The sequence below is a fragment of the Oryzias latipes genome, chromosome 16 (genome assembly GCF_002234675.1).
Source record: "Oryzias latipes chromosome 16, ASM223467v1".
NCBI classification, from domain to species: domain Eukaryota; kingdom Metazoa; phylum Chordata; class Actinopteri; order Beloniformes; family Adrianichthyidae; genus Oryzias; species Oryzias latipes.
This window is the reverse complement of record NC_019874.2, coordinates 5,980,074-6,007,812: the sequence shown is the minus strand read 5'-3', so window position 1 is coordinate 6,007,812 and position 27,739 is coordinate 5,980,074. Positions and strand designations below refer to the sequence as shown.

General features: G+C 46.5%; 2 protein-coding genes across 5 annotated transcripts in view; one reads left to right on the top strand and one right to left on the bottom strand.

Moving 5' to 3' along the window:
* vps13b (vacuolar protein sorting 13 homolog B) overlaps window positions 1-24,246 on the top strand; it is a 318,686-nt gene extending 294,440 nt beyond the window's left edge. For 2 of the 3 annotated variants that reach the window (XM_023964361.1, XM_023964362.1), the window contains exons 49-68: window positions 2,111-2,194; window positions 2,301-2,476; window positions 5,314-5,484; window positions 8,464-8,671; window positions 9,357-9,545; window positions 9,764-9,910; window positions 11,053-11,339; window positions 12,508-12,635; window positions 12,712-12,908; window positions 15,004-15,122; window positions 15,565-15,991; window positions 16,904-17,041; window positions 17,175-17,403; window positions 19,954-20,130; window positions 20,210-20,380; window positions 21,171-21,347; window positions 21,995-22,097; window positions 22,934-23,102; window positions 23,178-23,258; window positions 23,514-24,246. In XM_023964361.1, the coding sequence (XP_023820129.1) occupies window positions 2,111-2,194; window positions 2,301-2,476; window positions 5,314-5,484; window positions 8,464-8,671; window positions 9,357-9,545; window positions 9,764-9,910; window positions 11,053-11,339; window positions 12,508-12,635; window positions 12,712-12,908; window positions 15,004-15,122; window positions 15,565-15,991; window positions 16,904-17,041; window positions 17,175-17,403; window positions 19,954-20,130; window positions 20,210-20,380; window positions 21,171-21,347; window positions 21,995-22,097; window positions 22,934-23,102; window positions 23,178-23,258; window positions 23,514-23,765 (3,630 nt within the window). In that variant the 3' untranslated portion in view covers window positions 23,766-24,246. Of the gene's footprint in view, window positions 1-2,110; window positions 2,195-2,300; window positions 2,477-5,313; window positions 5,485-8,463; window positions 8,672-9,356; window positions 9,546-9,763; window positions 9,911-11,052; window positions 11,340-12,507; window positions 12,636-12,711; window positions 12,909-15,003; window positions 15,123-15,564; window positions 15,992-16,903; window positions 17,042-17,174; window positions 17,404-19,953; window positions 20,131-20,209; window positions 20,381-21,170; window positions 21,348-21,994; window positions 22,098-22,261; window positions 22,382-22,933; window positions 23,103-23,177; window positions 23,259-23,513 lie in introns of those variants that run through there. The other variant, XR_002874967.1, reaches the window with a different exon arrangement.
* A 1,182-nt stretch (window positions 24,247-25,428) lies between these two features.
* Window positions 25,429-27,739, bottom strand: part of rgs22 (regulator of G protein signaling 22) — a 19,096-nt gene continuing 16,785 nt past the window's right edge. The window contains exons 18-23 of one of the 2 annotated variants that reach the window (XM_020709946.2): window positions 27,464-27,532; window positions 26,824-26,973; window positions 26,553-26,732; window positions 26,304-26,480; window positions 26,103-26,222; window positions 25,429-25,689 (exon numbers count right to left, since the gene is read on the bottom strand). In XM_020709946.2, the coding sequence (XP_020565605.2) occupies window positions 25,576-25,689; window positions 26,103-26,222; window positions 26,304-26,480; window positions 26,553-26,732; window positions 26,824-26,973; window positions 27,464-27,532 (810 nt within the window). In that variant the 3' untranslated portion in view covers window positions 25,429-25,575. The remainder of the gene's footprint in view (window positions 25,690-26,102; window positions 26,223-26,303; window positions 26,481-26,552; window positions 26,733-26,823; window positions 26,974-27,463; window positions 27,533-27,739) is intronic. The other variant, XM_020709947.2, reaches the window with a different exon arrangement.

Sequence of the window (27,739 nt, the reverse complement as noted above, 5' to 3'; positions counted from 1 at the left end):
CACTTTTATCGTGAATATGAAGACTTGGCTCAGAGTGCAAAGGCTCCCCATGAGCTGCTGGTTCCTGTGATTTCTCTGTATGCTTTCTTGTCTTCTGCTTTTTTTAATCTCTTGTTTCCTCCCTTCTCTTTTCTATCACACATGCTCTCTAATCTGTCTTGTAAATTTCAAATACTTTTTCTTCTTGCATCCCACTGCATCAAGTGTGTCATACCTGTCCTGTTTGTAATTGTCTCCCTTGCTAAATTGTGTCTCTTCTCTCATCTGCTTTTTTGCCAGTATTCTATCAGAAAGTACTCCTCAACAATATTTCATCTATCTGGCTTGTCATTCTTTTTTTGCACTTGTCCTTTTTTCCTGACTAAGCACAGGAGGTTGTCATGACCTTACCAGTGATAGGATCAGGCCTGTCTCCTCTCCGTTTGCCAAAGTTTCACCTCCTTCATCCTCATGTGCTGTTTTGCGCGGGTCTGCGTATGAAGTCTGAAATGTTGCTGGTTGCTTGGCTGTGCTGTCCCATGCAGTAAAGATGTCCCCCGTCTGTCATAAACTACACAGCCTGCATGTGTCTTGGCATCCCAAAGCTTTAATGAGGAGTGAGGAACAAATGGGACCGACACCAGTGACACTGAGAGCGCGCAGCCTTCAGGGGGTCCTTTGTCAGCCTTTAAATCTTACTCATTACCTGGCACTTGTTAAATCTATGAGTTGTCATTTCTGCAAAATATTCTAGAGGTTGAACAACTGAAAAAAGCAGAAAGAAGGATGTCAACAGCTAAACATGAGGAAATACTGTATAACACTGATGGAACATTGACTGTATATATGAACTGGACTGAGTCAGTGTGGTGTCACCCATAGAAAATGGTTTACTTCTGGCTCCAACAAAATTAAGTCAATGGAGTCACCATTTGTCCGTGGAACAGATGCCGCCATTTGGAGTCAGACGACTTCAGTGAGCAGTGATTGGTCCAAGATGGTCTGAATCAATCTTTTTATGGCAACTACTCTACGATCAGGAGTGAGCTTGTTCAAAGTCCAAACCCCTACCACTGAAATGTTTCGAACATTTGAGGTGGGGGCCAGCGGGCACCATGTGGTTCTATTGAGGCATCTGATTGGTCAGTTTATAACTTGAATAACTTGCAAAAACGAAAAAATCTCAGTAAAAAAAACATTAGGATTATCAAGAAGATGTTAAGAAAAAGGTATCAGAGCAATATTGGTTATTCTGACCAATAGAATGTCAGAGTATTAGCTGTTAATTTCTCAGTAGACGTGTCTGGGGTTTTGGCTTCTTGAATCCAGCGGGTACTTCCTGTTTGGAAGGGGTCAGTTAATTCACTTCTCGCAAACAGTTAATGTGATGGAAGCACAAATTTACTGGACTTACTTTGGGAAGGGAAGTTTTTCTACAGTCTCCATGATCAGCCTCATTTTAATTATAATAAAAAATGTTTTTTTAAAGGCCCTATATCATGCTTTTCTTAAGCCTTTCAGAGTAAACTATATTCATGTATATGATTATATATTACCTTTGGCACACTAAAGAACGTTTTATTTGAAAGAAATATGGGTGATTTTTTGCTCATTCTCCTACCCAGAAGTAAGACGACTTGATCATCTTACTTACTGGATCATTCTCTCAATGCCGCCCATTTCATGACGTCATACTAGAGTTGGCCTCAGCAGCGTGTCTTTGGTTCACCCATTAAAACACACTACATCTGAACTTTTGCAAAGATGGATGTGCATATTGTTCATGTAAAATGAAAGCCTTTAGCCGATCACCGCTAGCTCCATGGAGAAAGTGGGTGTGTGTGTGTTAGTCTGGGGGCGGAGCTAGCAGTGCAGACTCTTCCTGGAAGGGGCTGTTCTCACTTTCATATGTATGAATGTGAAGACCCACTCGCTTTTATGGGGTGGTGCTCAGAGAGCAGATTTTTAGAGGAATATTCAGAAATGTCTGAATGGATCAAAATATTACGCGGGGGGGGGGGGGGGGGGTGAACATTACAATACAATTAAAAGCCCAACAGGTTGATTTTGCATGACATTTTAAATAGGATTAGAGTGAGATGTCTGATCTACACTGGTGTGAATATTTTAGGTGGGCTGCTCTGGAGGCTCTTTGCTGTTCGTATGGTGTACTCTCATCACTACTGAGGCCGACTCCCCCATGCAGCAGAGAGTGGTAAGCAGCTTTTTAGCCGAGATAACCTAAAAATAAAGTTTCTAGGTGTGTTATTACAGCCCCAGTCTCAGTCTGTAGTAAGAATGTCCTTCTGTTTTGCTTGCAGGTCATTTTCAGTCCCCTATTCATCATGAGGAGCCATTTACCAGATCCAATAGTTATCCATATAGAAAAAAGGAATCTCGGGCTGAAAGAAAGTCAGTTCATCCAAGGACAAGGACACCAGGAGCCCCTGTTAAACACTGAAGCTCACCTCAACCACCACCTCACTTTCCAGGCCAGGTAATTCAGAGGAAGACTTCAAAGGAACGGATGGTGATGTGTTCAACCTGCCCTAACACTGCGGGAAAGTTCATGTTGTGCAAAACATCTGTGATGCTTAAAGATATATAGTTAAAAAGTCTGCTTATGTTCAGAGGCTGTATGAGAAAAACTTAAACATAACCAACAATGCAGGCCAGATCTGTCAAACACTCAGAATGGAACAATGGCTCCAGCTAACAGGCCACTTCCTTCCCTGCTTCCACACACTACACATGCTCCTGGCCAGCAGTGCACTTTCATGGTCATCCTGGTTAGTGCAGAGCTTGAAAATATTACTTATTCAGTCCCACATCTGCAGGGAGAAGGGTACCTCTGGTCTGCTGCAGCAGGCTTTTGGTGTGCCCACATCTACCTAAAGGAGAGAAACACTTCTTTAGGGCGGTCTCACACCACGCGCTGGTTTCTGCGAGCCATTACTGCAGACATGATCCAGGGGAATCCGTGCACTTCTCAGGAGAGCAGTAAGCCGTCTTGGCAGCAGCTAAGACACGGCTCTAACTTCAGCATGTCAGGTTGGACCATAATTACACCTCATTTGGACATGAGCCCTAACAGAGAGCAGCTGTGAGTGTGTTTGTGTGTTTTTCTCAGTGTGTGGATAAAGGTTACGTGTACGTTTGGATGTGTAGGATGTGTGTGAGAGCCCTCTATCTGTGTGTGGTCTCTTCTGTCAGTGTGTTGGTTAGCTAAGTGCTATGCTGAGTGTGAAACCTAAGTCTGGACTGTCAAATACACAAACTCTGGGCTTTCTTTTGTGTTCCAGTTTACCAGTGCATTTTCATATAGGTTTCCTACATTTTGTCAGTAGCCGGGTCTGTGCACGCATCGTCAAAGCAGGTATAGCTATAAGGAATCAGTTTCCAGACTGCCTGGTTGCATCTGCTCATCTTACAGCTGTAACTCTTGTTATTTTACAAAAATGCACAGGAAAGCATGTAGTGTTGATCTGCATAAACAGGGAAAACACTGACTGTCTGTGACTCATCAGAGCATCTGAGCTGTAATTGTTGTGTTTAGATATCCAGTAACAAAGTGTGTTTTGATTTCAGTTGTTCTGACGTGGCCGCAGAGACCATACAGGGACTGGGAATCTATCTGGCCCATGTTATTTTAGATAAAACCTTTTCAAGCTTTCAGAAAAACAAGCTCAGAAACAACCCAGCGTCCCGTCTTTCCAGCTTGTAACCACAACAGTCCTCATGTTTACGACCTGTCCCCGTCTAAACTGCTGCTAACCACACAAGTGTACATGCTAGTCTCTCTTGTCCCCCCAAATCAATCCATCGCTCATCCCTCTCCATCTTCACAAATGCTCAGGCCACAACTGTAAGCCCCCCAAACACAAGCTCACTCCACACCCCAATCAACCCCACTCTCCCATGGTGCGGGGGGAAGGGGGGGGGTCTTGAATTTTCACTGGTCAACAGCTCATCTTTCCTTCCTGCAATTATGCATAGTTGTGGGCTTTAATGGAAGAGGTAGAGAACAGAGCTGCGGTCTGCGACAGGAGACGGTCTCCTCAAACTGTCGGCTACATCGGTAAAATCAAGAGGTTACAATCAGAAACCCCCCCCAGTTACCCCTCTCAGGGACTGTCCTGAAGGAAAAAGTTCCCGTCAGCATTTTGTCCCTCACTCTGTCTTCCCCTTGACCCATGAACAGCAGCCTCAGTTTTCCCTTTGTAGCACAATGGAGTCTGTTAATACACACATTCTCTGGGAGGAGGGGCTGCTTTCATTTAACTGGATCAGTCGGCTTCCCAGCAAAAGAGTAGATATTGTTTAGGTTGCATTTTTTTATACTCATGTTGCAAAACCCAACCAGAGTCTAAAGCTGAGGCCCTCAAGAGGATTGTTTTTGACTATTCCGAAGCGTTTTCCCTGATTTTTGACTCTAGTGTTTGGAGGTCAAGACTGCATGTCTACAGAGAAAGTTCCTACTTTTTTTGGTAGTCACTGAAAGTTGCCTACTGGGAGAGTGTCTGCCCTCAAGACTTAAGGTTCATGAGTTCAAATCCACAGTCGAGTCATGTACCAAAGATTATAAGAACGGGACCCAATGCTTAGACCCAGACAGAACTTGAATTTTGTTCACATGACACCTTTTTTCTTTTCTTTTTTTTTCTTTTCCTGTTAATTTACTACCAAACATCATCTAAACCTGTTTGAACCTCTTGCTGGGATGAGCAGAATAAACCCCAGCATCCCTGCACCTGTGACGCCATCTTTCCTGCTTTGAGAAAAAACTCCCGGCCCTCACAAACACAACTTGAGTGGGAAATAGATTGAGATTTAAAGCCTCAATCTATTTATTGGCTTGTGCTAATCTATGTACTTTTTGTGTACTGCACAGCAATAATAGCTCTTAGGGACAGGGTAGTGTTTAAGTTTTGTTGAAGTCCTGATTTTTGACAAAGCTCGTCCTCGGGTCCTTTGAGAAGCTTTTGTTAGCTTCTGGAAATTTTAACAATAGCTTTTTCCAAAGAAATTCAAAAACAGAGGAATGTTCCACACAACTAGCAGACTTTTAATAAAAGAACATTTCTAATTACCTGGTTGGAGATATTTGTGTTTGGATATTTTCATTGGTTAATGAAATGTTTAGAGTTGGGGAGGAATTTTGGGGTTGTGAGCAGGGCTTTATCTTATAAAGGCTTTTGTTTGAGACAAAGACATGGAAAATCAGCAGCACACAGTGTTCTCCTGAATGCACGGCAAAAAGGAACACAGCTGTCACGCTAAGACAAAGCAAGTGTGTCTTTGTGAGGATTCCGAGTTTTTCCTTTTCCTTCACAGAGAGGATGAAGATGCTTCACTCTGTGCCGTGCCCATCTCCACCAATCTGATCAAGCAGATTCTCAGCAAGGCTGAACAGGAGGACAAACCAGAGCTCCTTCTGGCAGACTTCTATGGTCCAAAGACCACCACAAACCCACCATGGCCTTACGTCACCAAAGACCCTGACAGGTAAGCCACTGTTAGAATGGTAGTCAAAGTCTGATCCACTTTTGTTCTGTACATTTTTTAACAGGTTTCTGTCTGGATATACGGTCCATATATATATATATATATATATATATATATATATATATATATATATATATATATATATATATATATATATATATATATATATAATATGGATGTATGGATGTTACAGCTTCTTTCATTAACTTTCACTTTTCTGCGGTGAAAGCAGACCAGGATGTAGAAAGCCTAACCTTTTGGTTATGTTCAGCTATTCACACACCATGCATGTGACTTGCATTCAGAACCACAGGTTCTTGAACGTGTTTTTAGCCCACGGGGTTCACACTGGACAAGCAGGGAGGGGCTTCTTCTTCTTGTTCTACTGTTACCAGCGCATGTCCACCACCTATGGTTGGAAGAGTCTTGGTGCCAAATGTCAAAGGGGTGCAAATCTTACACATTTTTCTCCAAGCTTTTTCTGGTGAGATGTCTTGATATAAACTTGTCTGAATGTTTTAGGTGGGCTGCTTTGTACAACTAGCCGGACACAAACCGCAATTATTAGTTACTTAAACTTCATTATCCATTTTTTAATCATTGGAAATTCTGTGAATTAAAAGGAATGCCATCCATTTGCCACTACCAAATCCAAGTCCCTGATTGGTTGAAGTTCAACCTGGTTTTAAACTTTTAACACGCGTTTAGTGGCCAGTTTTAGAAATGTGAGTAGCTATGCGTGAACATGCGAGTTTAGAACGTGGAAGCCTGAAACCATGTACACCGACTTTTCATTGGAAGTGGCCGCTTGAACACACGTTGCAGAGGGCGGGGTGGACGTCGCTTCAATAAAACATCTGACTCAACATCTGGAATTCTATTTTTTTATTTATTTGACCTTTTCTGCAAGTTTTAAAACCCTTTTTGTTGAGGAGTTCATGTTTTTCTTCTTAATAGGGACAGATTCTAACATCATTCCTCTTCAAAGTGCAGAATTGAGCAATCTGGCTTCTCTGTTCAAGGCACTTTTCTTCTCCGGTCTTTGTTCACATGATAAAACAATCATCTGCAAAGACAGAGCAGACATCAGAAATCCCACTGCGCCCCCCCCAGGCTTCGCCCATCATTCTGTCACAGCCCCACTTTCACACTCGGGTCACACGGCTCGGCTTTGAGGCTAAGTTTATCCCAGCATGTGGACTGCCTGGTTGTGTACATGTTGAGCAGGGACCAGTTTACATCTGCCACCCAGCAGAACTCATGTGAAACTGTCCACAACTGTCACTCAGGAAGTCGTGTTTAGTCACACAGCAATCACATGTTGATGGCAGCGGTGGAGGACGCGGCCACACGTCCCCCCCACAGGCCAGTCCGTCTGCTGGACACATGAGTCACCCGTCTGCCTGCGGTCGCCCGCTTTCCCTGTTCTCATGCCCACCACTGCAAAAAAACACACATTCATGTTCCTCACCTTTTGAATTTCCCACGCTGTGTCTGAGTCATTCATCCCTGTCATTCATAATTCTGTCTCCTCTCAAAGCTGAGGCAAATTTGTAGCATCTAAAGTGGTATTTTGTCTGAAGCCTGCTTCTCTGAAGGCTCTTTAGAAAAAAATCTACAACAGAAATGACTGATGTTTTCAGACACAGCCTGAGCTCAGACTTTTGATTCCATTTGTTTGGCCTCGATAGAAGGAAGTGTATTTTTTGGAGCACAGCGTGTAAATACACAAAAGGAAAATGAGGTGGGTGAAGCTATGTTCCTCCTTGTTTGGGTTTTTAGGGGCAGTGACGCACCCTCTTCACTTTTATCAGATGTCCGTAGGAGTTGGAGCTGATGCTGTGGATGGTGCATTCAAACACGTTGAGCTGTGATGCTCAAGAGTTGTTGGGCTTTGACAGAAGTGGTGTTTGCTCAGCCTGAAGTAGAGCTGCCTGTGAACCGCTCACTTTACCATGAACTCCAGAGAGAAACAACGCTTCCATATTCAGCCCAGTGACAGGAACTTGTGGTTTGTGACAAGTTTGAGTTGGCTGTTGTGGTGTGAGCCTGGTCCAGGTGGCCCTGAGTGAGAGGGAGCGGTTGTGTCTGAAGCCTTCAGAGTAAATTTGAGCCAAATGTTTGTTTGGTGCTCAGCCCTGTTTAGCACTCACAAGACCATGATTGCAGAGCTTTGAAATGGCTGCCATGTCAGTGGATTCATGGAAGGGCCTTTGGGTTTCTCCATCCATCTGCCGTCTTGTCTCGGAACATTGCTCCTATACAAGCCCTCTCCACTTTTTCTCACAGTCTAATTGTGCTGCATAATTTGCTGTTTGTTTAGTCTTAGTGACAGCCGTCAGTGAGGTCTGTCAGGGTAAAAATGTTTTAACCAGCCTCTAAAACCAGGCGCTCCTGGGTGTTTTTCAGTGAGTGGAGTGTAGCATCATGTCTGAGTGTCTGTGGAAGAGTTGGTTTATAGCTTGGACTCATGCACCCCCCAGTTTGGACGGCAGACCTGCTTTCCCGTCTTCTGTCCTGAAAGATTCATCTTTTTGGATTAAGAAACTCTTTAAATCTGATGGGTTACAGCTTCACTGCCATCCTCAATCAGTACATCTTGCCAATGAGAACAGTGTTTTTCAACCAGCGTGCCGCGGAACACCAGTGTGCTGTGAGAGATGGTCATGTGTGCCGTTGAAAAGGATTTATTTCCTTTAACCAGAATATCAGATCTGTGTTCATCCACACAGGCCCAGAATTCACACGGGATTATACAGTCGTCCTGAAGGGCTGGAGCATCATTAGAACAGACTACAGGAAAAAATGGACCTTGGCTTCTTAAAAAAGGTTGAAAACCACAGAATTAGAACACTTACAAAGGATGTCAGTCATTTCTGCAGGTCATGATTGTTTATTGAGTGTTTAAAACACTGAATGGATCTAGCAGTGGTTATGTTTGCTCTGAAATGACCCAGGTGAGTTCTGCTCTCCCCACAGGTCAGTGATGGAGCCTTTAGCCCAGTGGGACAGTCCCATGCAGGTGAAGTTGTCCCGCTGGAAGTCTGGTCTGAACACCCTGCTGGTGGAGCTGCTCCCCTGGGCCCTCCTGGTCAACAGCTCTCAGTGGGACCTGTGGCTTTTTGAAGGAGAGACCATCGTTCTGCAGATACCAGCCGGCAAGGTCATTGTGCCACCCAACTTCAAGGTGTGTATCATTTGAGAGCGACAGAGAACGGACGAGGGAAGCCCTCACCCATCCGCTTGCAGTCGTGTGCTTTGGGGCGACACGTTTTCATAAACCGAAAAGAGAAAAAGGACGAAGAGCACAGCGTGACAAAGACGTGTCTGCACAAACCAAGTGATGACAACTTAGTGTTTTTATCAAGTCACAACAAAAAGTAACGAGTTGACATCACAAAACTCTTGGAAGTAATGAATCTGCGGTATACTCACCTCCTTGACAATAAATATTCACTACACCCCTCCAGGTTTAACTTCTCATGAAAACCTGTGTCATGATGAGCCCCCCCCCCCCCCCCCCCCCCCCCCAGAGCTGCCTCCCTCCACCCCTGCAGCCAGCATGTGCTGCAGTAAACCAGGACAAATCCTCTGCACAGGTTTCCTTTAGTGAGTCACATGAGATGTTAATGGTCCCAGCAAACAGGATTTCACTGCAATATTTCACTATCTTGAAGAACAATGACGTGGCTGTGGGGACCATGTCAGAACTATGCTGGTCCACTAAGTTTGTTTCCCAACAGACGTCCACAGCTTCTTCCTGCAACTAGAATCTGACTTCATGGAGACTGATGTTTGTTCTTCCCATCTGCTCTTCGTCCTTCTCTCCCTGCTTCTTTCTCTTTTTGACCCTCCTGTTCTTCATGGAGCAGGAAGCCTTCCAGATCGGTGTCTACTGGGCCCCCACCAACACCGTGCACAAGTCTCCAGCCCTGAAACTGGTTCATGACCTGACCTCTCCTCGGTGGAAGGAGGGTTTCAGCTCGGTGGTAGTCACTTTGGACGAGGAGGGCTATGTAGATGTGGACATCACTCTGGGAGCCTTCCCTGGGAAGCAGAAGGTGAGCTTCTGAGTTATCGGCGGCTGATCCGTCTCCTCTGCTCACTCACTGTATTCCTAAATCACGAAAACGTTTTTGTGTATTTTTCAAACTGGTAATTCACAAATATTCAAACGCATTAGTTTAAGAACAAGTGTGCGTAAAGTTGTTATCCTGGGCAAATAAGTGAAGTTAAAAGTTTTTTTCAGTAACGGCTGAGTTTTGCGTTTTTGTCACAGCTGTGTCAGTTCACCGTGTCGTCTGTGGTGAGACACGGCATTCAGATCCTGCAGATCGAGGACAGGACGATCCTGGTCAACAACACTCCCTACACCATTCACTACAGCCCTCTGCTGACGGCTCAGGAGCTCGGTGGGGATGAGCAGGTAAGGCCCGTTTTCTTCACCGTGAAGCACTCTGCTGTGAATGTGGGCTGTTTGAATCCTCAGAGCTGCACAGCGGTCCCAGCATGTCCCACACTCGTCCACATCGGAGCCATGTTGGCTTCTCCTCCCTCCACCCCACGTCACAGGGACAATAGACAAACAGACAGAATTGAAAGCAGATTTCTCCTCTTGGTTTCATCTGCTGGCAGCAACAATGCTGTCATTTCATGAGCCTTCTGGAATAATCACCAGTTGTCTATAATTGACTAAAAATAAAACTCTAAAATCTTTGATTTCAATAACAGCCAGTGGGTCAAACAACAACAAAGAGCACAAACAGAGCCAGGAATGCTTTTCTCTTTGGTCTGTTCATCACTCCTACTGCTTGATGCCTGCAGTCGACTGCTGGGCTGCTAAAACTGCGCAGCTGGACCCCTCTGCTACCAATTTAACTGCAGCTCAGTGGGAGAGAACACAGAGTAAAAACAACATTGTGGTTTTTGTGGTGCATCTTTAGCCGAAATAACGTTCATACTCTTCATTTTCTTCATTTCTCCTCATGTCTGCTGTTCTCCTCACCTCCGCCGCCTTTGTAGAACAGCTAAGTTGGAATAAATCCAACCATCAACCAAAAAACTAAAGTAACTTTGAACACATGCAGTTTTAAGCTAAATCCTGCCTGGTTCTGTGAGTACATAAAAGTTCTCTGTTATTGATCACTCAAACAAAAGCATTTTTCAAATCTGGAAAAAGTACTTGGCCATGCTGATGTTCATTTTTCATGGTTTTGTTTGAATTCCGACACGTAATGCTATTCTTAAGCTTTTTATAGTAACCTATATCCATATATGGATGTTAGAGAATCACTGATAATCTTATTAATTGTGCATCCATAACATCTATTATCTGTGTCATTTTGTCCCCTCACCTGTGCTATTCTGGATATTAAAAATGAACAAACTTGTGTCAATGAAGGCCACTCCTCTTTAACCTATGATGCTTATTGATTTATCAAATCACTTTGGCTCCAAAAGGAACTTCATTTAGCATCTACATGAAGGCAAATCAAAGGAAATCAAATCAGGCATCAAGGGGTTAATCTGCTTTATTTCCAGTCTCTTCTGGTTGTGTTCTCCTAACAGGTCTGTGAGGTGGAGGTGGGCGACATGTTCCCCCTCCCCCCCTCTGAAGCCTCATCCCAAGCCAAGCCCTGCTCCGTGCCATACTGGAACCTCCTCCAAACCAGTGACCAGGGGAAGGTGGGGTTCCCTCTGCCTCTCAGACACATGCTTCTCAGCTTCCATCCAGGACTAGATGTTACCGTTGGAAGCACGGCCTGGAGTCTCCCCGCTCCCGTTAGACCAGACTTCCCCAGGCAGAGCGTGTCTGTTCCTGTAGATCCGGACTGCCAGGGTGGCCTGTGCAGCAGGTGGGTGCAGCAGAACACTGCTGGCTGACACAGCCTATTTAGAGTAAAGCACCAGACAAAATGCCATGAATTACCACAGCAGGTCACACTTTGTTGAAGTGCAGAGATAAAGCATTTCCATTGGTAGCCTCTCTCCTTCTCTGCTGTATCTTTCTTCTCTCTGTGTTAAACAACTTGATGCCCTTCCACTGAGTAACACAGTCTTCTGATTTTGAAAGAAAGTCCTGCATAGCACTGCTCCCCAAACCTTTTCAGGCCACGGACCGGTTTAAGACCTGACAGTTGTTTTTACAGACTGGCCTGTTTGAGGCTGAAGTGGGCGTCTGATTTCTTTTTTTCTTTAGCCTCCAGTGTCCCTTAACGTTCGGGGGCAAAGTTTATCTTCATTGTCTGTAAAATATCTGCAGCTGATTAAAACTTTATTTGCTCGCTGGATTTCATGTAGGAACCATTAAAAGGTGATATAGATTTTTCCTTAACCCAAACCTTTCAACGTGGAAGCTAAATGCCAACATCAGTCTCGTCCAACTTTAAGGTGCGATGGAAAAATTCAAGAAAAATAACTAAAACTGGTATTTTCTAAATATAATAATAAACCTAATTCCACCGTTTGAACAACTTTATTAGTAGCATCCTGGTAACATTAGACAGCCGGTTGCTGAATATTCTGCATCATTATTATGGTCTGTGGGAACAACTGTCACAGTAAATCCATGTTTGGAGTAAAGACTCCTGGTTTTGGTTTGTTAAATACAGATTTTGTTTATTTTGAAGTCGAAGGCTTCTCTTTTGTTTTCTCTCTGCGTCTTTTCTGGGAAAAGAAACTTTTCAAATAAGAAATTAAGAAAGTAGAGGATGTATTTTCTACACGTGACCGAGGAACTTGCTCGCGAATGAATCGGATATGGTGGAGAGAATCTAGTCGTTTTCCAAAGTAAAACCTTTATTCAGGATCAGATTATAAATGAAACAGAAAAAATGGAGGCTACAGCCCAGTACCAACCATCCCACAGGGGGTTTGGCACCACTGCTGTATAGTTTACCTGACTACACAAACATAAATTCAAACATTTCAACAAGTGCTTGGTAAGAATCTGCTCACTAACACAGCTCAGAGGAGGCACAAATGTATTCAACCATTGTTGGATGTGTTCTTTGGGCTTTGCAGAGCCATTGTGCTTACCTACCAGGAGCACCTTGGGGTGACGTACATCACCCTGAATGAGGACCCCTGTCCACGAATGCTGATCCAGAACAGATGTCCTGTGCACCTGCTCTTCAGGGAAAATGTCAAAGGTAAGTAGAGGCCTACTAATGAAGCCTTTGCTTTAGTGACATCAGTTCATGGTGTACGTTTTATGGTCTTGGACAGAAACTCCAAGGGCTGAGGTGTACTGCCGCCGTCTACCTGCCAACTCTTCTCTGCACCACGAGCTCTACCACCACGTCTCTGGTTTTCCTGATTGCAGACAGAAAGAGACACTGCCCACAGTGCAGCTGAAATCCACGTTGGACCAAAGCCCCACTGAGTGGACCAACTCCATAGACATCAACTACCCTGGCACCCAGGTAACAGCCTGTGTCTCATTCCCTTCAACACAACATCTCCCTCTGAAGCCATCAGCTCTCCTGTCCTGCGTGTGAGGGCTAACCCTTCTAATTGCTTTAAATGCCCAGTCAACAAGTTGACATCAAAGCAGCTCTGTGAAAATAAGGCAGCCCCTAAAACCGCTCAGTGGAGCCAGAGTTTACAATGTGTCAGTGGCAGGGTTGATGTCTTGAATTACCTAACTAATTACAACCAGACGCATTAGGGCTGTAAACCCCTTTAACCCCAATTTTCACGTAATTTTTCCAATAGTTGAGCTTTATAATTGTAAAACAAGCTTGGCTGTGATGTAAAGGAGCAAAAAGGTTTTGTTTGGCTGTCCTGTTAGCTCATTTGAAATGAAAATAGCTCTGGTTGGTATCTAGTTAGTGCAGTGTTTGTTTTGTCTCTGTCTCCATGCTTGTGCGTCTGCTGGAGCAGCGGCGGTCCGGTCGGCTGGTGTGGCCTGAGAAGCGCGTGTAATGTTTGGTGTTGTGTCTCGGCAGCGGCAGGTCAGGGTGACGCAGAGGCTGCACATCTCTGGTTACTGCCAGCTCCGGCTCTGACCTGCGTGTGAGGTGTTTCAGGTCAAAGGGCAGACGTGTTATGACTGCTCCATTCAGAGCTGATCTGCTTCTTCTGTCACCTGAGTGTCTGATCAGTGCAAAGCCCACACGATGGAGGCTAAAGTGAGACATGTGTGCCTTCAGAAACAGTCATGGGCAGAAGTTTGTGTCACCTTCTATAGTAATACATCAGGGTTTCCTGGAGGTTTTAGTTTGATAAAATGATCAGAGTGGTAAATAAATGTGTCAGCAATACTGAGTGTCTTCTCATGACTTCCATAGAATGTACAGGATCGGCCTGATGGAAGGATCAACTGGATAAAATCAGATGTTTGTTGTTCTGGAGCATTAAGCTGCATTATACCACAAATGAATACTCGATTCTGATTGGCTGCAGAGTCTCCATTAAAAAGTGATCATGATCATTTTAGAAGAAGGTCCGATCACATAGTCTGAATGTTCTCTACTATTGCACTGATCTAAACGCCAGCTGGTAACCGTAAAAACCCAAACTTGGAGCAAAGGTGGACTGACGTTGTTCCAGTTTATCACAAGAGCAGGACAGTAGAAAAGACCTCCGTCCTTCACATGTCTCTGTGATGGACATGACAGGAAGGGACTTTTACCATCAACGGTAATGTTGACTTCAATTTGTGTCTTTGTCTTGTTTCCCTCATATCTTAAAAGAGAGTAGATAAGTGTTTATGGATGATTCTCTTATTAATTAATGATCTGCTGATCCACATTTATTGATCATGTGGATATTTCTTGCACTGAAAGTGATCTAGAAAACTACTTGTTTTCTAGAAACAAATTTTAGCTTCATCATTTGGACAAAAACCAACGGTAAGAGGAGATCGTTACCTCTGAAATGATGCTTTGATGCCTTAACGTGACGTTTAGCATACATGCCTCTTTCCTCTGCTGCGGCTGAGCGAGGTCGGTGCAGGGTCAGTAGCCGTTACCATGACAACGTGTTGCACTTCATATCAGATGCTATGAAAAGGATTTAAACCTATAAAATAACAAGATTAAAGTGCTAATTACTGATTTCTTTCTTTTGTAAGTGACCAAGTGGAATAACGCCCTTTGAGGTGTCAATCATCAGAAGTGAAGGAACAAAGCAGAACAGAAGTTTATTTATACCTGCAGCAACAAAGAATCCTGCACTGACACTAAGTCGACACGTGTGCGCCTTTGCACGCTCCATGGGCATTTTAAATGTCTATCACACCGGGGGTGGTATGGGCTGGCAGAAGAAAGGTGTGCTGATAAAAAGCGGTAAACAGTGTGTGACAAAGTCATGCCGAAAATGACTGCTTTTGTTGCAAAAGCCCGAGCTGCTAAATCCAGTGGATACTTAGAATCTCTTTATTTGTGAGTCAGTTTTGGAGAAAAAGTCTCTGTCAATGTTTCTTGTTGTAGAGAAAATGTGAAAACAAAGATGTTTTTTTTTGTGTCCATGGTTGTATTTTATAACCAAAAGTATTATTTTTAATGTGTTGCTTAGGTGGTTTTCCTGCCAGGCTTTGGGTGTCTGTACACAGATGTGTCGTACGACGGCGGCACCCTGGTTCTGTCCTTGGCGCCAGAGGGCAGCATGGACGCCATGACCTACCAGCACAGCAGGTACGTCACGCTACCCCCCACTCCAGCCATATTCACTCAGCTGTACAGGGTTAGCCTTTCACACCTGACCGTCAGAGAAGCTTTCTCCTCCTCCATACTCCAGGCTTCCCTTTCACCACAGGAGGGCAACAAAAGCCTCATCTGGTGTGATGAATTACAGCTTTATTCCATGACATCAAAACCGTTGTGCCTTTTGGCACAGCAAGACATTAATAAATGGTGTTGTAAAGTAAATGTAAACAGACGACCTCAGACAGTGATCTTTGTGAATCAATCCATGATGGATGAGCTTGGTCTCATATTGTTCTCTAAAAACAATCAGTCATTATACAAAGGCTTTGTTGAAACTTTGATCATTATTAGATTGAAGTGTTTGCTTCAGCAGAAGAAGACAGTTCAAGATGTTTCTGTGTCAGTTTTATAGAAGGTTGCTTTGTTTCAGAGCGTCTGGGCTGTCCTTCAGAGTGCTCCTCGCCGAGGTCAGTGCCGCGGTGACTGATGACATCACCAGCACAAGCGGCTCCGTGGAGCTGCTGAGGCTCACCTTAACCAAGCTGCTGCTGAGCTCGGCTCCTGCAGGCAGCTCTCTGGCCTCCGAGCCGGCGGCCGACTCTGGTGTTGCCGCTGCATCTGCCTCATCTCTGATCGAGGTCTGCTGCTCCAGCCTGCAAGTGGACAACCAGCTTTACAATCGCACAAGTTTCCACTTCCCCGTGCTGCTGTGCCAAGACCAGAGAGGCGGAGTTGAACCTGCAGCTCTGTGGAGTATTGACAACAATCCCACAGAGTCCCCGGAGGCGCTGGAGGAGTTCAGGCGCTCCTGTTTCCTGCAGCTGAGAATGACGATGGACAGACGCTCTGTGGAGGAGGTGAAGCTCTTTGCCCGCCTGTCAGCTGGAAACAAGCAGCCTGTTCTCACGTAGAATTTATTAATAATAACAATCTTTTAGCAGCATCATGAAGCTTAAAGACCCACTCCGATCATCTGTTGATGTTCTTTCAAAGCACTCAGAGTGGTCTTTTAATTACGATTTTGCTGTTTTTAGCCTAAACTTTTTAAAAACCTGTGGTTTTCTAGGTCATAATTTCTGCAGAGCAGCAGTAGATCATTAGAAATTCACCTGTGAGTTGTGGGCGGGACTGTTGGCCCAAAGTAAACCCGCCCATATTTCCTTTCAAGCATCTGTTTGCAGGCTCTCAAGCTAGCTTCCAGGCCCTCACACCCCCAACCGGACATTAGCGGTGCAACAGAAAAGGCGAGGAATATCAGAGCTATCCGGTCGTACAGTTTAGATCCAGATTCCAGCTCAGTCCAGGAAAACAAAGACGTTCATGGATCTGTTCGTCTACAGCGGAGCAGAGAGCTTGTAGTGTATTTTCTACATCACAAATATCATCTTTTTCAAAAGGCTTTTTTTTTGTCTTTTCCTGATTCACCGCAATGTGAATGAAACATATTCAGAAATGCAATTTGAACCATTTCCAAAGTAACAGTGATTTTCATGTAGATCCTAAATTAAGGTCATTTTGGAGCAAAAGTGGTTTGATGCATATTTGCATCAATAGTTGTCATTTTTTTAGCATCCTCAGAAAAATGCCACAAGACCATGTTAGAAACACCCAAAACACAATTTTCATTAGAGTGGGTCTTTTAAAGCTGGCATGTCTGACTGTTTGGCTGCTTTGCTTCCATGTTCTGGATTGTGTGAATTGTTTGGTTTTGTGTCCAAACCCTGAAGCTGCCTCTCTCTGAACAGCTCTGTGTCCTCCTTTACCCTCAGGTCACCTTCCAGCTGCAGCCTGCCAGAGTCTACCTGGAGGACACTTTTGTGTACTACGTCAGAACTCTGTTCCACACTTACATGCCGGACAGAGCTGTGAGCAGAGAGCCTAGAGCCGACTCTCTGCTCCCTGAACAGGTGCCCCACCCTGCATTCATCATCTGAGCTGTTAGAAGCAGCCTCAGCTCATCCCAAACGGGGCCTTTTTGCCGACCTGGTCTGTGCTGAAGGACAGGACCAGAGCATGATGGTACTGGTTGATCTCTTGCAGGTGCATCAGTCGGTGATGGCTCTGGTCCACCCCGTGCGGCTGCAGAGGCTCACCATTCAGCCGGTGAACCTGCTGGTCAGCATCCATGCGTCCCTGAAGCTGTACATCGCCTCGGACCACACGCCTCTGTCTTTCTCCGTGTTCGAGAGAGGGCCGCTCTGCACCACAGCCAGACAGCTGGTTCACGCTCTGGCCATGCACTACGCCGCTGGAGCTCTCTTCAGAGCTGGTATGTAGCTGTGCAGCTGCATGTGGCCTCATCATCATCATCATCATCATCATCATCATTTCACCCTAAACCCGGTCAAGAAGTATACACTATAAATCTCCCTGCAGCGTGTGGACACTGTTGTCTGTGTGAGATGTCAGGATTTCCAGCCAAATGACTCAGTCAGCTCTGTGGATTGCAAACTCATCTCAGGCAAACTCTGGCAGAGAGCACTGGAGTGAGAAGCTGAAGCATTTGTTCTCAGCGCGAGCACAGCCCGGCTCTCACACGATTGCACCCTGGGGCTCTCTGAGTGTGCAGTAAAAGTGATCATCCAGGCCTGAGAACGATCCCCTCTGTTCCCATGTCATGATTTACCGTCTCATCTCAAGGTTTGACAGATGAGTCATGGCGTGAGGGCAGCACGACGCGCTGCGCTCGTGAACGGCCACCGAGTCTATGCGGACTCATCCGCATCGTCAGAGCCCCCCCACACATGGTCTGCTTTAACCCCGTCACTTCCACGTCAGCGGTCACAGCGGCGGACAGACGCTTCCTTCTCGTTAGAGTCCTCGGTTCTGCTCGTATGTCAGCATGCTGATGGGGACAGAGGGAAGTGTTGCCTTCTGATGAGCTGATCCCTGCAGCCTGACATACTAACAGCCCCGTTAAAACCCTGTTACGGAGCATGTATGTTTGAAGGCGAGCTTTAGGCCTCAACATCTTCTTCTGTCTGGACGTTATGCTCCACCAAAACCACAACTGGGAGATCACATGAAGCCGAAACATTCAGCGCCCCCGCTGGGGTCACTTTCCTGCCGTTAGAGTCCATCAGTCAAGCACAAATTGACAGAGAATAGGAGCAGAGCAGCGCCTGACTGTGGAGGAAAGCCGTTTGATTTTGGTGATTCAGTCGTCAGAGCATAAATATCAATGAGCCGTGGCATCTGAGGGGAAGCATGGTTGAATGAGAGAGGTGAGATAGTAGGAGGCTGTAAATCACTGCAGAGTGTGATCGCATGCGGGAGTCTGCGCGTCTGGGAGAGTTGGGATGGCTGTGCTGCTGAGAGAAGAATTTGGATCGATTCATGTAAACTGCTTTTGGCCAGGAGACCATGGCAAAAGTGAGTTTGCTCAAGGGGCATGGAAGTGGAATATTCCTCTAAGAGAACACCTTCCAGATGTGTTGAGAACAGAACGTGTGTCAGGACTGTGAAGCACTGCTGTGGGAATATTTCTGCACATCATCTTTTTTTGTTGTTGTTGCGTCATTCAAAGCCTCCAATTAAGTGTTATTATTAGGGTTGTGCCGATGGACGATATCATCGTCCATCGTGATGGGTGACTGACATCCCGATGGAGAGACCACCATCGTGATGCCACGCCCCCGCCACGTTGCGCGTCGACATCATAAGCCGCGGTTACATGTACAAAATATCTTGATGGGATCAATGGTCGGATTAGAATCCAACCGTGTACATGGGCCCAGAAAAATGTTTTCAGAATATAAAAACGTTCACTAAGGTCACAATTTCGGTCGGAATAAATCATTCGCACACGCGCAGTATTCGCACATGCGCAGTTTGAAAACCGGAAGAGGATACAACTTCCGCCGAGCGGCTTTTTTTCCCAAACTTTATTGAAGGTAACAATTCAATACAAAACGATAACAGCGGCGAGCAGCTATATACATTGACATGTCAGCTCGGTAAAATACGAGACGATCTTCTAAACGTGCTTTTAATAATGTTACGGTTATTATGAAACACCTGTTCGCTCATCATTTGAATTTTAATCCGTGTGGTCAGTGCTTTTTCTGAACGTAGCCAGGATTAGCAGCATGCTAACACGGGCTAACAACATTAGCTTTGGGTGGTGCTGCATCCTGTGAATAACATCAGCCTTTATTTAGTCGGGACACGACTGGAAACACAAATCCGCGTGATTGTTTGAATGTTTTCTAAGGACTGAGCGACATTTCTGCTTTGAAGCTCAAACCGCTGTGTGTCTGCTGACGATCCGAACTGTCCCGGTTCTGAGTTTGATAGCTTGTACCCCTAGAGGTGCGGGACGGATCGCAGTCTTAAATCTCCCACACATACCGCTCATGTACCCCCCCCCTTCCCATCAAACATAAAGCTGTAAATCCGCCCTCCGCCGGTCCACTTCGCTAGTTAAGTGCGGGAGCGGACCACTTCTTTTCTATCTTGCTTGTTACTTTTTCTGTTAAAGTCACTTCCCTCAGTTTATACTGGATCATCGCGGATTAACCATTAGTTGGGAAATAAAATGGAAAAAGCAAAATAACGAATAGCAGTTATATAAGAACGAAAAATGTAAAAAAATACCCCCCCCCCCCCCCCCCCCGACGATGTCATCGTCCATCCCGATGGTTGACAGCAAACATCGTCAACGGCCAATTTAAGGGACATCGCCCAACCCTAGTTATTATATATTAGCTTGGAGTCCAGGCTGTCCTGGCGTTGAACTGACACTTCTGTCAGTCGTGACTCCCTAAAGGCTGCAGGAATCGACCCTTTGTGCTGCACTGTGCTTTTCCCTGTGTCTCAGGATGGGTGGTGGGATCCCTGGAGATCCTCGGCAGCCCGGCCAGTCTGGTCCGGAGCATCGGAAACGGCGTGTCGGACTTCTTCCGCCTGCCGTACGAGGGCCTGACGCGCGGCCCCGGAGCGTTTGTCAGTGGAGTGTCCCGAGGAACCACATCTTTTGTCAAACACATCTCAAAGGGTAACGGGCGTCTCTAAACATCAGAACGGTTTCAGCTCAAACCCTGAACTAGAACAAGCCGCTACTCTTTTTCTTTTAGGCACCCTGACCTCCATCACTAACTTGGCCACCAGCCTGGCGAGAAACATGGACCGCCTGTCTTTGGATGAAGAGCACTACACCCGGCAGGAGGAGTGGCGGCGACAGCTGCCTGAGAGCCTCGGCGACGGACTCAGACAGGGATTGTCCCGGCTTGGCATCAGCCTGTTAGGTGTGTGATGATGTCATCATCTGACACCTCAGTGAAACCCAATCTGTGCCCGATTTCATTTAACTTTAGCTGAAGCCAGCAGATGTTTTCACCTCTGGATTGAAGAGAAACCGTATTTTCCCATGATGTCATTGTGGGCATCTTTTCTGTAGTTGCTCCTCCCTCTTATGCTACGTTCACACCAGACATGTGTTGCGTGTTCTAGAACATGTATTAGTGTCTGGTGCTCACACCAGACCGTTGACACCTGCACATGTACTCACAGTCTGAAGAGGTTCGGTGCAAAATGTCAACATGGTGCAAATCTGGTGGATCTGGCTCCCGGCTTTGTCTTTCTCTGCTCTATTCCGATATATGGGAGACTTGGTATCAGTGGCTGCACCTTTTGTACGTAGACCCCGAGAACTGACCTAAAACTTGTGTAGTTATTACAGCAGAAGCCTGAAACGCACATTTAAATCGACTTTTCATTAAAAGCTGTTCCTTGAACGCATGTTGCCGAGGGCGATGTGAATGTAGTTTAACCCTTGTGCTATCTTAGATGACCCCGCCTTACATTGACGTGTTCTCCCTACCATGACAAAGGTGGATAAAGGTGGAAAGATTTCATGTAATCCATGGACACCAGTGAAGATCACAAATCATTGAAGAAAAATGGTTCAGAGCTCTGTCTAGTGGGTCTAGATGACCCAACTACCAATGTTAATGTGCCTAGGATAGCACAAGGGTTAAGGAGAACCACGCTGGGCGTGATGTCACAAAGTTGATCCGGTCTTGGTGCTGCTCTCAGGAGCCATTGCTGGCATCGTGGACCAGCCAATGCAGAACTTCCAGAGGAACTGTGAGTCTCAGAGTTCAGCCGGGACCAAAGCCAAGGGGGTCATCTCTGGAGTGGGGAAAGGCATTGTGGGAGTTTTCACCAAGCCCATCGGGGGAGCAGCTGAACTGGTGTCCCAGACTGGATACGGTGAGTTCCCGTTTAAGCCTTCTTCTCCATCATTACATTCAGACAAACGTTGACTTTCTGTGGAGAGACGAACTGGATGAAGCCGCAGAACAGAACGTCAGTCTGTCTCCATAGCAACAGCCTCACGTCTTAGTGCAGTGTTTCCCATCCACAGTACTGACAGTACTTCCAAACCTAAACTGTGACCACCTGTGATTTCCTCACATTCAACCATCAGAGCTGCAGAAGGAGCCTAACAGAACCCAAAGAGCCTGGAGCCACAATAAACGCACACATGCATCAACTGTTGGGGCAATTATCAATCCATCAGTCTGCAGACCCCCCCCCCAACTTCACTCATCTCAGCTTCAGGCAGAGGCCAAGTGGTTATTGAACTACGACCCAGGAGAGAGCTGCTGAAGGACCCCCCCCCCAACACTCACACTCACAGAGGAAGTTCAGCCCTTCTGGAGCCACTCTGTGTTTTATTGGGGGTAGATTACAGCGGTGGGGAGTTGGGTCGGTGTGTGTCTCGGTTACAGCAAATAAACTACCAACCAGGGGAGTCGCTGTATGCCAGAGCAGACCCCCCCAGGCTCTGACATGTCGCCCCTGCACGCTGCAGCAGCCATGGGGGTTTGCTGATGCTGATGCCTTTGCTCCTGCAGGGATCCTCCATGGAGCCGGCCTGTGGCAGCTTCCCAAGCAGCTCTACCAGCCTGCAGAGGAAAAGTTTGCTCTGTCTCCAAACAGTCACCTGAAATATGTCTGGTAGGAACTCAGCCGCTCCCCACTCCTGCTTCTCATTTCCTGCTGTTAGCTGGGCTCTTCTGTGGGGGGGGGCACATATTCTTGAATGTGTACTTTTCTTGGTCTGCCTCCAGAGTGTGATGTTCTCTTCTCTCATAACCCCCCCCCCCATTTCTGGTGTTTAGTTTATGAAAAAAGTTTCATCTTGATCCCACACATGGCAGCCATACTGGCCCCCCCCTTAAAACGTCTTCATGAGCCGTCTGCTCAAACTATGAGACCTTCTGAGTCCTTCCCAACAACAGGTGATGCTAACTAGATGAAATGTCAACAAAGATGATAAAGGTCACATGATTTCCAATGTTTTAATTCCGTTTTACTCTCCACTGCAGCTTTAAGGAAATCACTAATTGAACCGTTTTTGAAATCCCAACCAAGAGTCTGGTTAGCATGAAAAGTTCTTTCCATTTTACATATTAGAACCGGACTGAGTCAGTGTGATGACACCCACAGAAAAGGACTTTTTTTGCAACACGAATACCGCCATGTTGGAGCAGGGATTGCTCTAAGACAGTCTGAGTAATTGTTTCTATGGCGACCACTCCCGCCAATCAGGACTGATCTCGTTGTACCACACCCTTCTACCACTTGAAAGGCAGCTACACCAAATCTGTCAAAGGCTTCAAACATTGGACCTGAGACCACAGACTTTGATTGAAGCCAGCTGATTGGTCAGTGTAACCTGAATAACCTGCACTGGAGGGAAAAAATGAGGATTAGCAAGAACATGTTAAAAGGTAGCAGAGCAGGAATGGTGAATCGGACCAGTAGAATGAGTAACAGCTTGTGTCCTGCAGGAAGATGCTGCAGTCTCTGGGACGGACTGAGCTCCACATGGCCCTGGAAGTGACCATTGTGAGCGGGTCGGGTCAGGAGCACGCCGGCTGCCTGCTGCTCACCTCGGAGGTGCTGTTCGTGGTGAGCATCAGTGAAGACACGCAGCAGCAGGCCTTTCCCATCACAGAGGTGAGTAACCTCACAGAAAAGGACAGAAGGTTCTTTGGACCGTCAGGTTGACGTCCATCCGTCCGTTGTCTTCAGGTGGAGTGTCAGCAGGAACCAGAAGAGCCGGATCAGCTCACGCTCACGTTACAGCAGCAGACGTTAACCAGCAACTCTGAGGTGAGACTTTAAACCATAATTGTTCCTGTTTTCATCTGAGGACAAGTCAGTTTAGGAATGACAGACGGGTAACGGATCATTCTAGTCTAAATGGGTTTTCCTCATGACCAGACCGTGGAGGACCGATGGTCTCTGTTATCTTTAAGTTGTGTGGGGAAAAAAGAGCAAAACCATGACGACCTCATGGCCAGCCTCCATCATGGCGGCTGGTCAGGGTCTGTAGCTGTAGCTGTAACCATCCTCTGTTCCTGTCAGGGGGATGGCGTCCGTGAGCGTCTGTCAGAGCAGCAGTATCAGCGGCTGCTGGATTATGTGACCAGAGCCTCGCAGTTCCTGTCGCCCTCGCCCGCCGCCTTGCAGCTGCAGCCCCCAGTCGCTCTGGCAGAGTCGCCACCGTCCGTCACAAAGTCTTACCGCTACCTGGTGGACCCGCCTTTTGCCAAGGTGTTTGTGAGGAGATTCATCATGGTGAAGAACAAAGCCTTACACATCGGATTCCACCCGTAAACTCTGCGGCTCTCAGATTCAAAGACCTTTTTTTTAACACAAATTAAGCCTTAAGTACCCTGAGTGTTGTCATTCTCTTCAGATGTGGAGAATTCATAGGAAACATATCTTTTGAAACGACCAACTTATCAGAATGTGTTTTAGTCCTGTTCAGACACAACACTACTCCCATTTGTTGCAGTTCAGTTGGGCTGCTGTGGTTGCGGAGCCTCCAGACGACAGCAGAAACGTCTGCAGCGCCTCACTCCGCACCCCCAGCTCGTGTTTACATTCTGCATCGTCTCATGCCAATGTGAAGTGCAATGCTATATGTTGATGGACACTAGAGAAACCAGCTGATGACCCAAACGTTTTTAGAGTATGTAAGATATTCATGGACTGAAGCCAAACAAGATGCCTTTTCTATGTCTCTACAAGTCTATGCCTTTATAAATCTATAATATATGAACAGAGAAAATCTTATTAAATGGATGCAGAAATCCTTTGGTTTGTGTTGTCATTTTTTCCTCCATAACACACACATAACACGTCTCTGGCTGTCTGACTCCAAATGTCAGAAGAATCAGTGCATTGTTTCACTCCTGTAGGAGATGGACGTTAATTTTACCAAACAAACATAAAGTTTGCCTCTGGGCCAAAAAAAGTAGGTCTATAGCATTACCTGTGATGATGCAGTGAATGCTGTTAGCTGAAACTCATAGCTTGCTAAAATATTAGCTAAATAAATAAGAAGTTCAAGATCTTCATATGACAGTTTTCCTGAGCTTAGTAATGCTCCTCAACTGGAAGAAACAGTTCTTGTTCAGCTATCTGCAGTGCTGCTCCAGCGACATCTTTGTCAAAAATGACACCCAAGTTTCTTAGGTCGGGTTTGACAGCCTGGCCAAGAGAACCCGAGTGCTGCTTAGGGGGCCGTTCTGGTACAGCTGTTCAGAGGGAACCAAGGCTCAGTCCGACTGGAAACGAACAGAGTCCACCTCCAAAGATGGGTCCAAGAACGGTTCTTGGTCCCGGACCAGGGTCCGGTTGGGTGTATTCAGACTGAAACCATGTTCCAGATCGAGGGGAAAAAACTGGGATTCTCTTTAGGCAAAGCAAATGTGTCCAGTCTGAATACACCCTTAACCCTTGTGCTATCCTAGGCACTTTAACGTTGGGTCATCTAGACCCACTAGACAGGGCGCTGAACCTTTTTTCTTCAATGATTTGTGATCTTCACTGGTGTCCATGGATTACATGAAATCTTTCGACCTTTATCCACCTTTGTCATGGTAGGGAGAACACGTCAATGTGAGGGTGGGGTCACAGGATAGCATAAGGAGCTCCTAAATCTGCTGAGTTCTCACACTGATCCTCATGACCTTCATGGAGGGAGGGGGAGGGGCTTGAGCTGCGACAGGAGGTCATTCATCTCTGATTCCATGGCCCTTCTGAATGAATCTTTCATGAGGAAATCATGTCAGTCAAAGTGTTTCTGAGAACACGGATACCCTGAAGCTCTTCTTCAGGGTATCCGTGGCACTTCTCTCGGTTTGCTCTCCTGGAGTTCTGGCGGCAGCAGACGTCGCCCTCTGACATGAGGGTGAGTTCAGCTTCACGCGTGACTCCTTTCAAAGACACCTCAGAAACATGACAGCTGAATTTCTGCATGAATCCACTTTCATTAGCATTCAGAACACAGTTTCCATTTATTGTTGTTTTACGACCAAATCAAACATCTTCATCATCTTCATCTTTTCCCACACAAACGGATGTCTGCTGAACAGGTGCCAGCAGGGGGTCCTTCACTTACTGCAGAGGTCCGAACGGATCAGTCAGAAGCTCCTGCAGATGTGGAGGAGGAGGCCTCCAGCTGACTTTGTCTCCTCAGCAGCACCTCCTCCTTCTGCAGACCTGCCATGTACTTGGAGTACGACCACAGCAACTGAAGGAGAACACACAAAGAACACAGGAACGTGAAGTCTTTGGGTCAGCAGATCTGACCGTCTGCTTCTGCTGCAGGTTCAATTCCCCACTGTGGCCCTCTGCTTGTTCCGTATGGGGAGAACCCTTCATGCACTCTGCAGGTCATTTATCCAGGCTAGTATTAGGAAACCATCAAACGTGATGAACTGGTGTGAATTAGTTTGACCCTTTCTGCGTAGCGCCAAAGAGAACCTGGTTTCTGGCCTAGTTCGAGTCCCTCTAAAGAGCATCTATTGGTTACAGATCTGCAGCCATCTTTAACCCCTTGACGCCTGAATTTATTTCCAGCTATGAAAAATAATCACTTGTGTTTTTGCTTTCAAGCAGATGCTACATTTTGGAACCAAAAGGGTTAAAGAAGAAGCTCCCCACCGGCCGTGTTTCCATCAGCTGCGCTCTGCTCGGTCTTCTCAGCGACTCTTTTCCAACTCCTTCCTCTTTGTCTTCATAGTCTGCCTCTTCTAGAAGACTCAGCTCTTGGAGCTTCAGCTCCTGCACAGACAGACTGTCTTAAACGGACATTTGCTTCAAAAAATAGACCACATTACGACAGGGAACTCTCCTCTTCCTCACCTGGGTTCTCCTCTCTTCCTCCTCCTCCTCCTCCTCTTTCCTCCTCTGCCTCCTCACTCTGGCTCTGTGACCGGCTCGTTTCTGCTCCAGCACAGACAGCAGCTGCTCCTCCCCAACGCTGCTTCTGAAGTCTTGAAACTCGGGCCACACGGTCATCAGCTCGTTGAAGACTGACATCTGCGTGAAGATGCAGACGTGATGAAGAACCCGTGTTTGCAGACGTGCAGGGTGTCGGCTCTGCAGCAGCACCTGCGCCTCTCTGAAGATGTATGGGCCCAGCTGGTGACGCTCCTCCAGGATGCGCTGGGCCTGATCAGGAGGAATGTCGATCTGCAGCGCAGGCGGCATGGAGGAGTTGATGAAGCAGCTGATGATGATGGAGATCTTCTGCTGGATGGTGGCCTCGTCGCTGTGGGAGTGACAGAGGTCCTGTGGGACATAAGGAATGAAGAAAATACCCTTTGGTATTCGCAATAACAAACGGAGCAGGATGGAGGACGTGTAATCGTCATCGCCTCACCTTGTAGCGCTGCACCTCCAGCCAGAAACGCACGTCATTTTCCAGGAAGTCTCCCTTCAGAGAGACGAAGTTGAGGAACTGCTGACAGCTTGAGGGATGGAGGAGGACCTGTCGGATCTCTGTGGAGGCGCTCATCCTCATCCCCTGGGCCTGCAGAGACGCGTGACAACCTACTGTGGACGGACTGAACCTCCAGTTTTTGTTCTTTGTCGGAGTGAAGGATTACAGTGTCATCTGTGATCTACGAGCTGCAGGTTGAAGTCACAGAGACTGAGATGATTCTGGAGAAAACATGTTACTTTCCAATGACAACATAATGATGTCAAAGATGAGAGTCATGGACTGAACGGAGCTCCTTCCTGTAATCATCCTGCCTCAAGCATTCATGTTTTATATCCCAGCTGCTCTGTGGAGGAAAACACCTCAAACTCTGTTATGAAACTGACTTCAGTTAAGTTGATGCTCTAATCTTATTTCTCCTGGATCCAATTTGGGATAACTAACCTCAAGGCCAAAGTGGTGTTTGACAAAGCCAGCGCTGGAAGCCAAGTTGTGAACAAAATCACACACGCTGTCAGGCCAGGAAATGCACAGCCTCTCAGCTGAAAATATCCAGCTTCCCTGGAGGACGGCTGCTTACCTCACTGGCTTCCCTCCTGGTTTGGCGTCGATGGCGGACGTGCTGCGAAAGGCGGTCCGCTCCCTGCAGCTGACACAGACAGAGGTCAGGGGTCACGCTCTTCTTTTCATCTTCAGTCTCGTCTCGGCTCTCTCTTCACCTGATAAACACCCTTCCCACATTTGCACCCGCCTCCCCCAGAGGGAAACCCTACACGGCGTCTTTCTCTCATTACTTGATGAGACGCGTGTCGCCACGAGTGGTAAACTTGATAACTAAATGAGCTGAAGCAGCGGA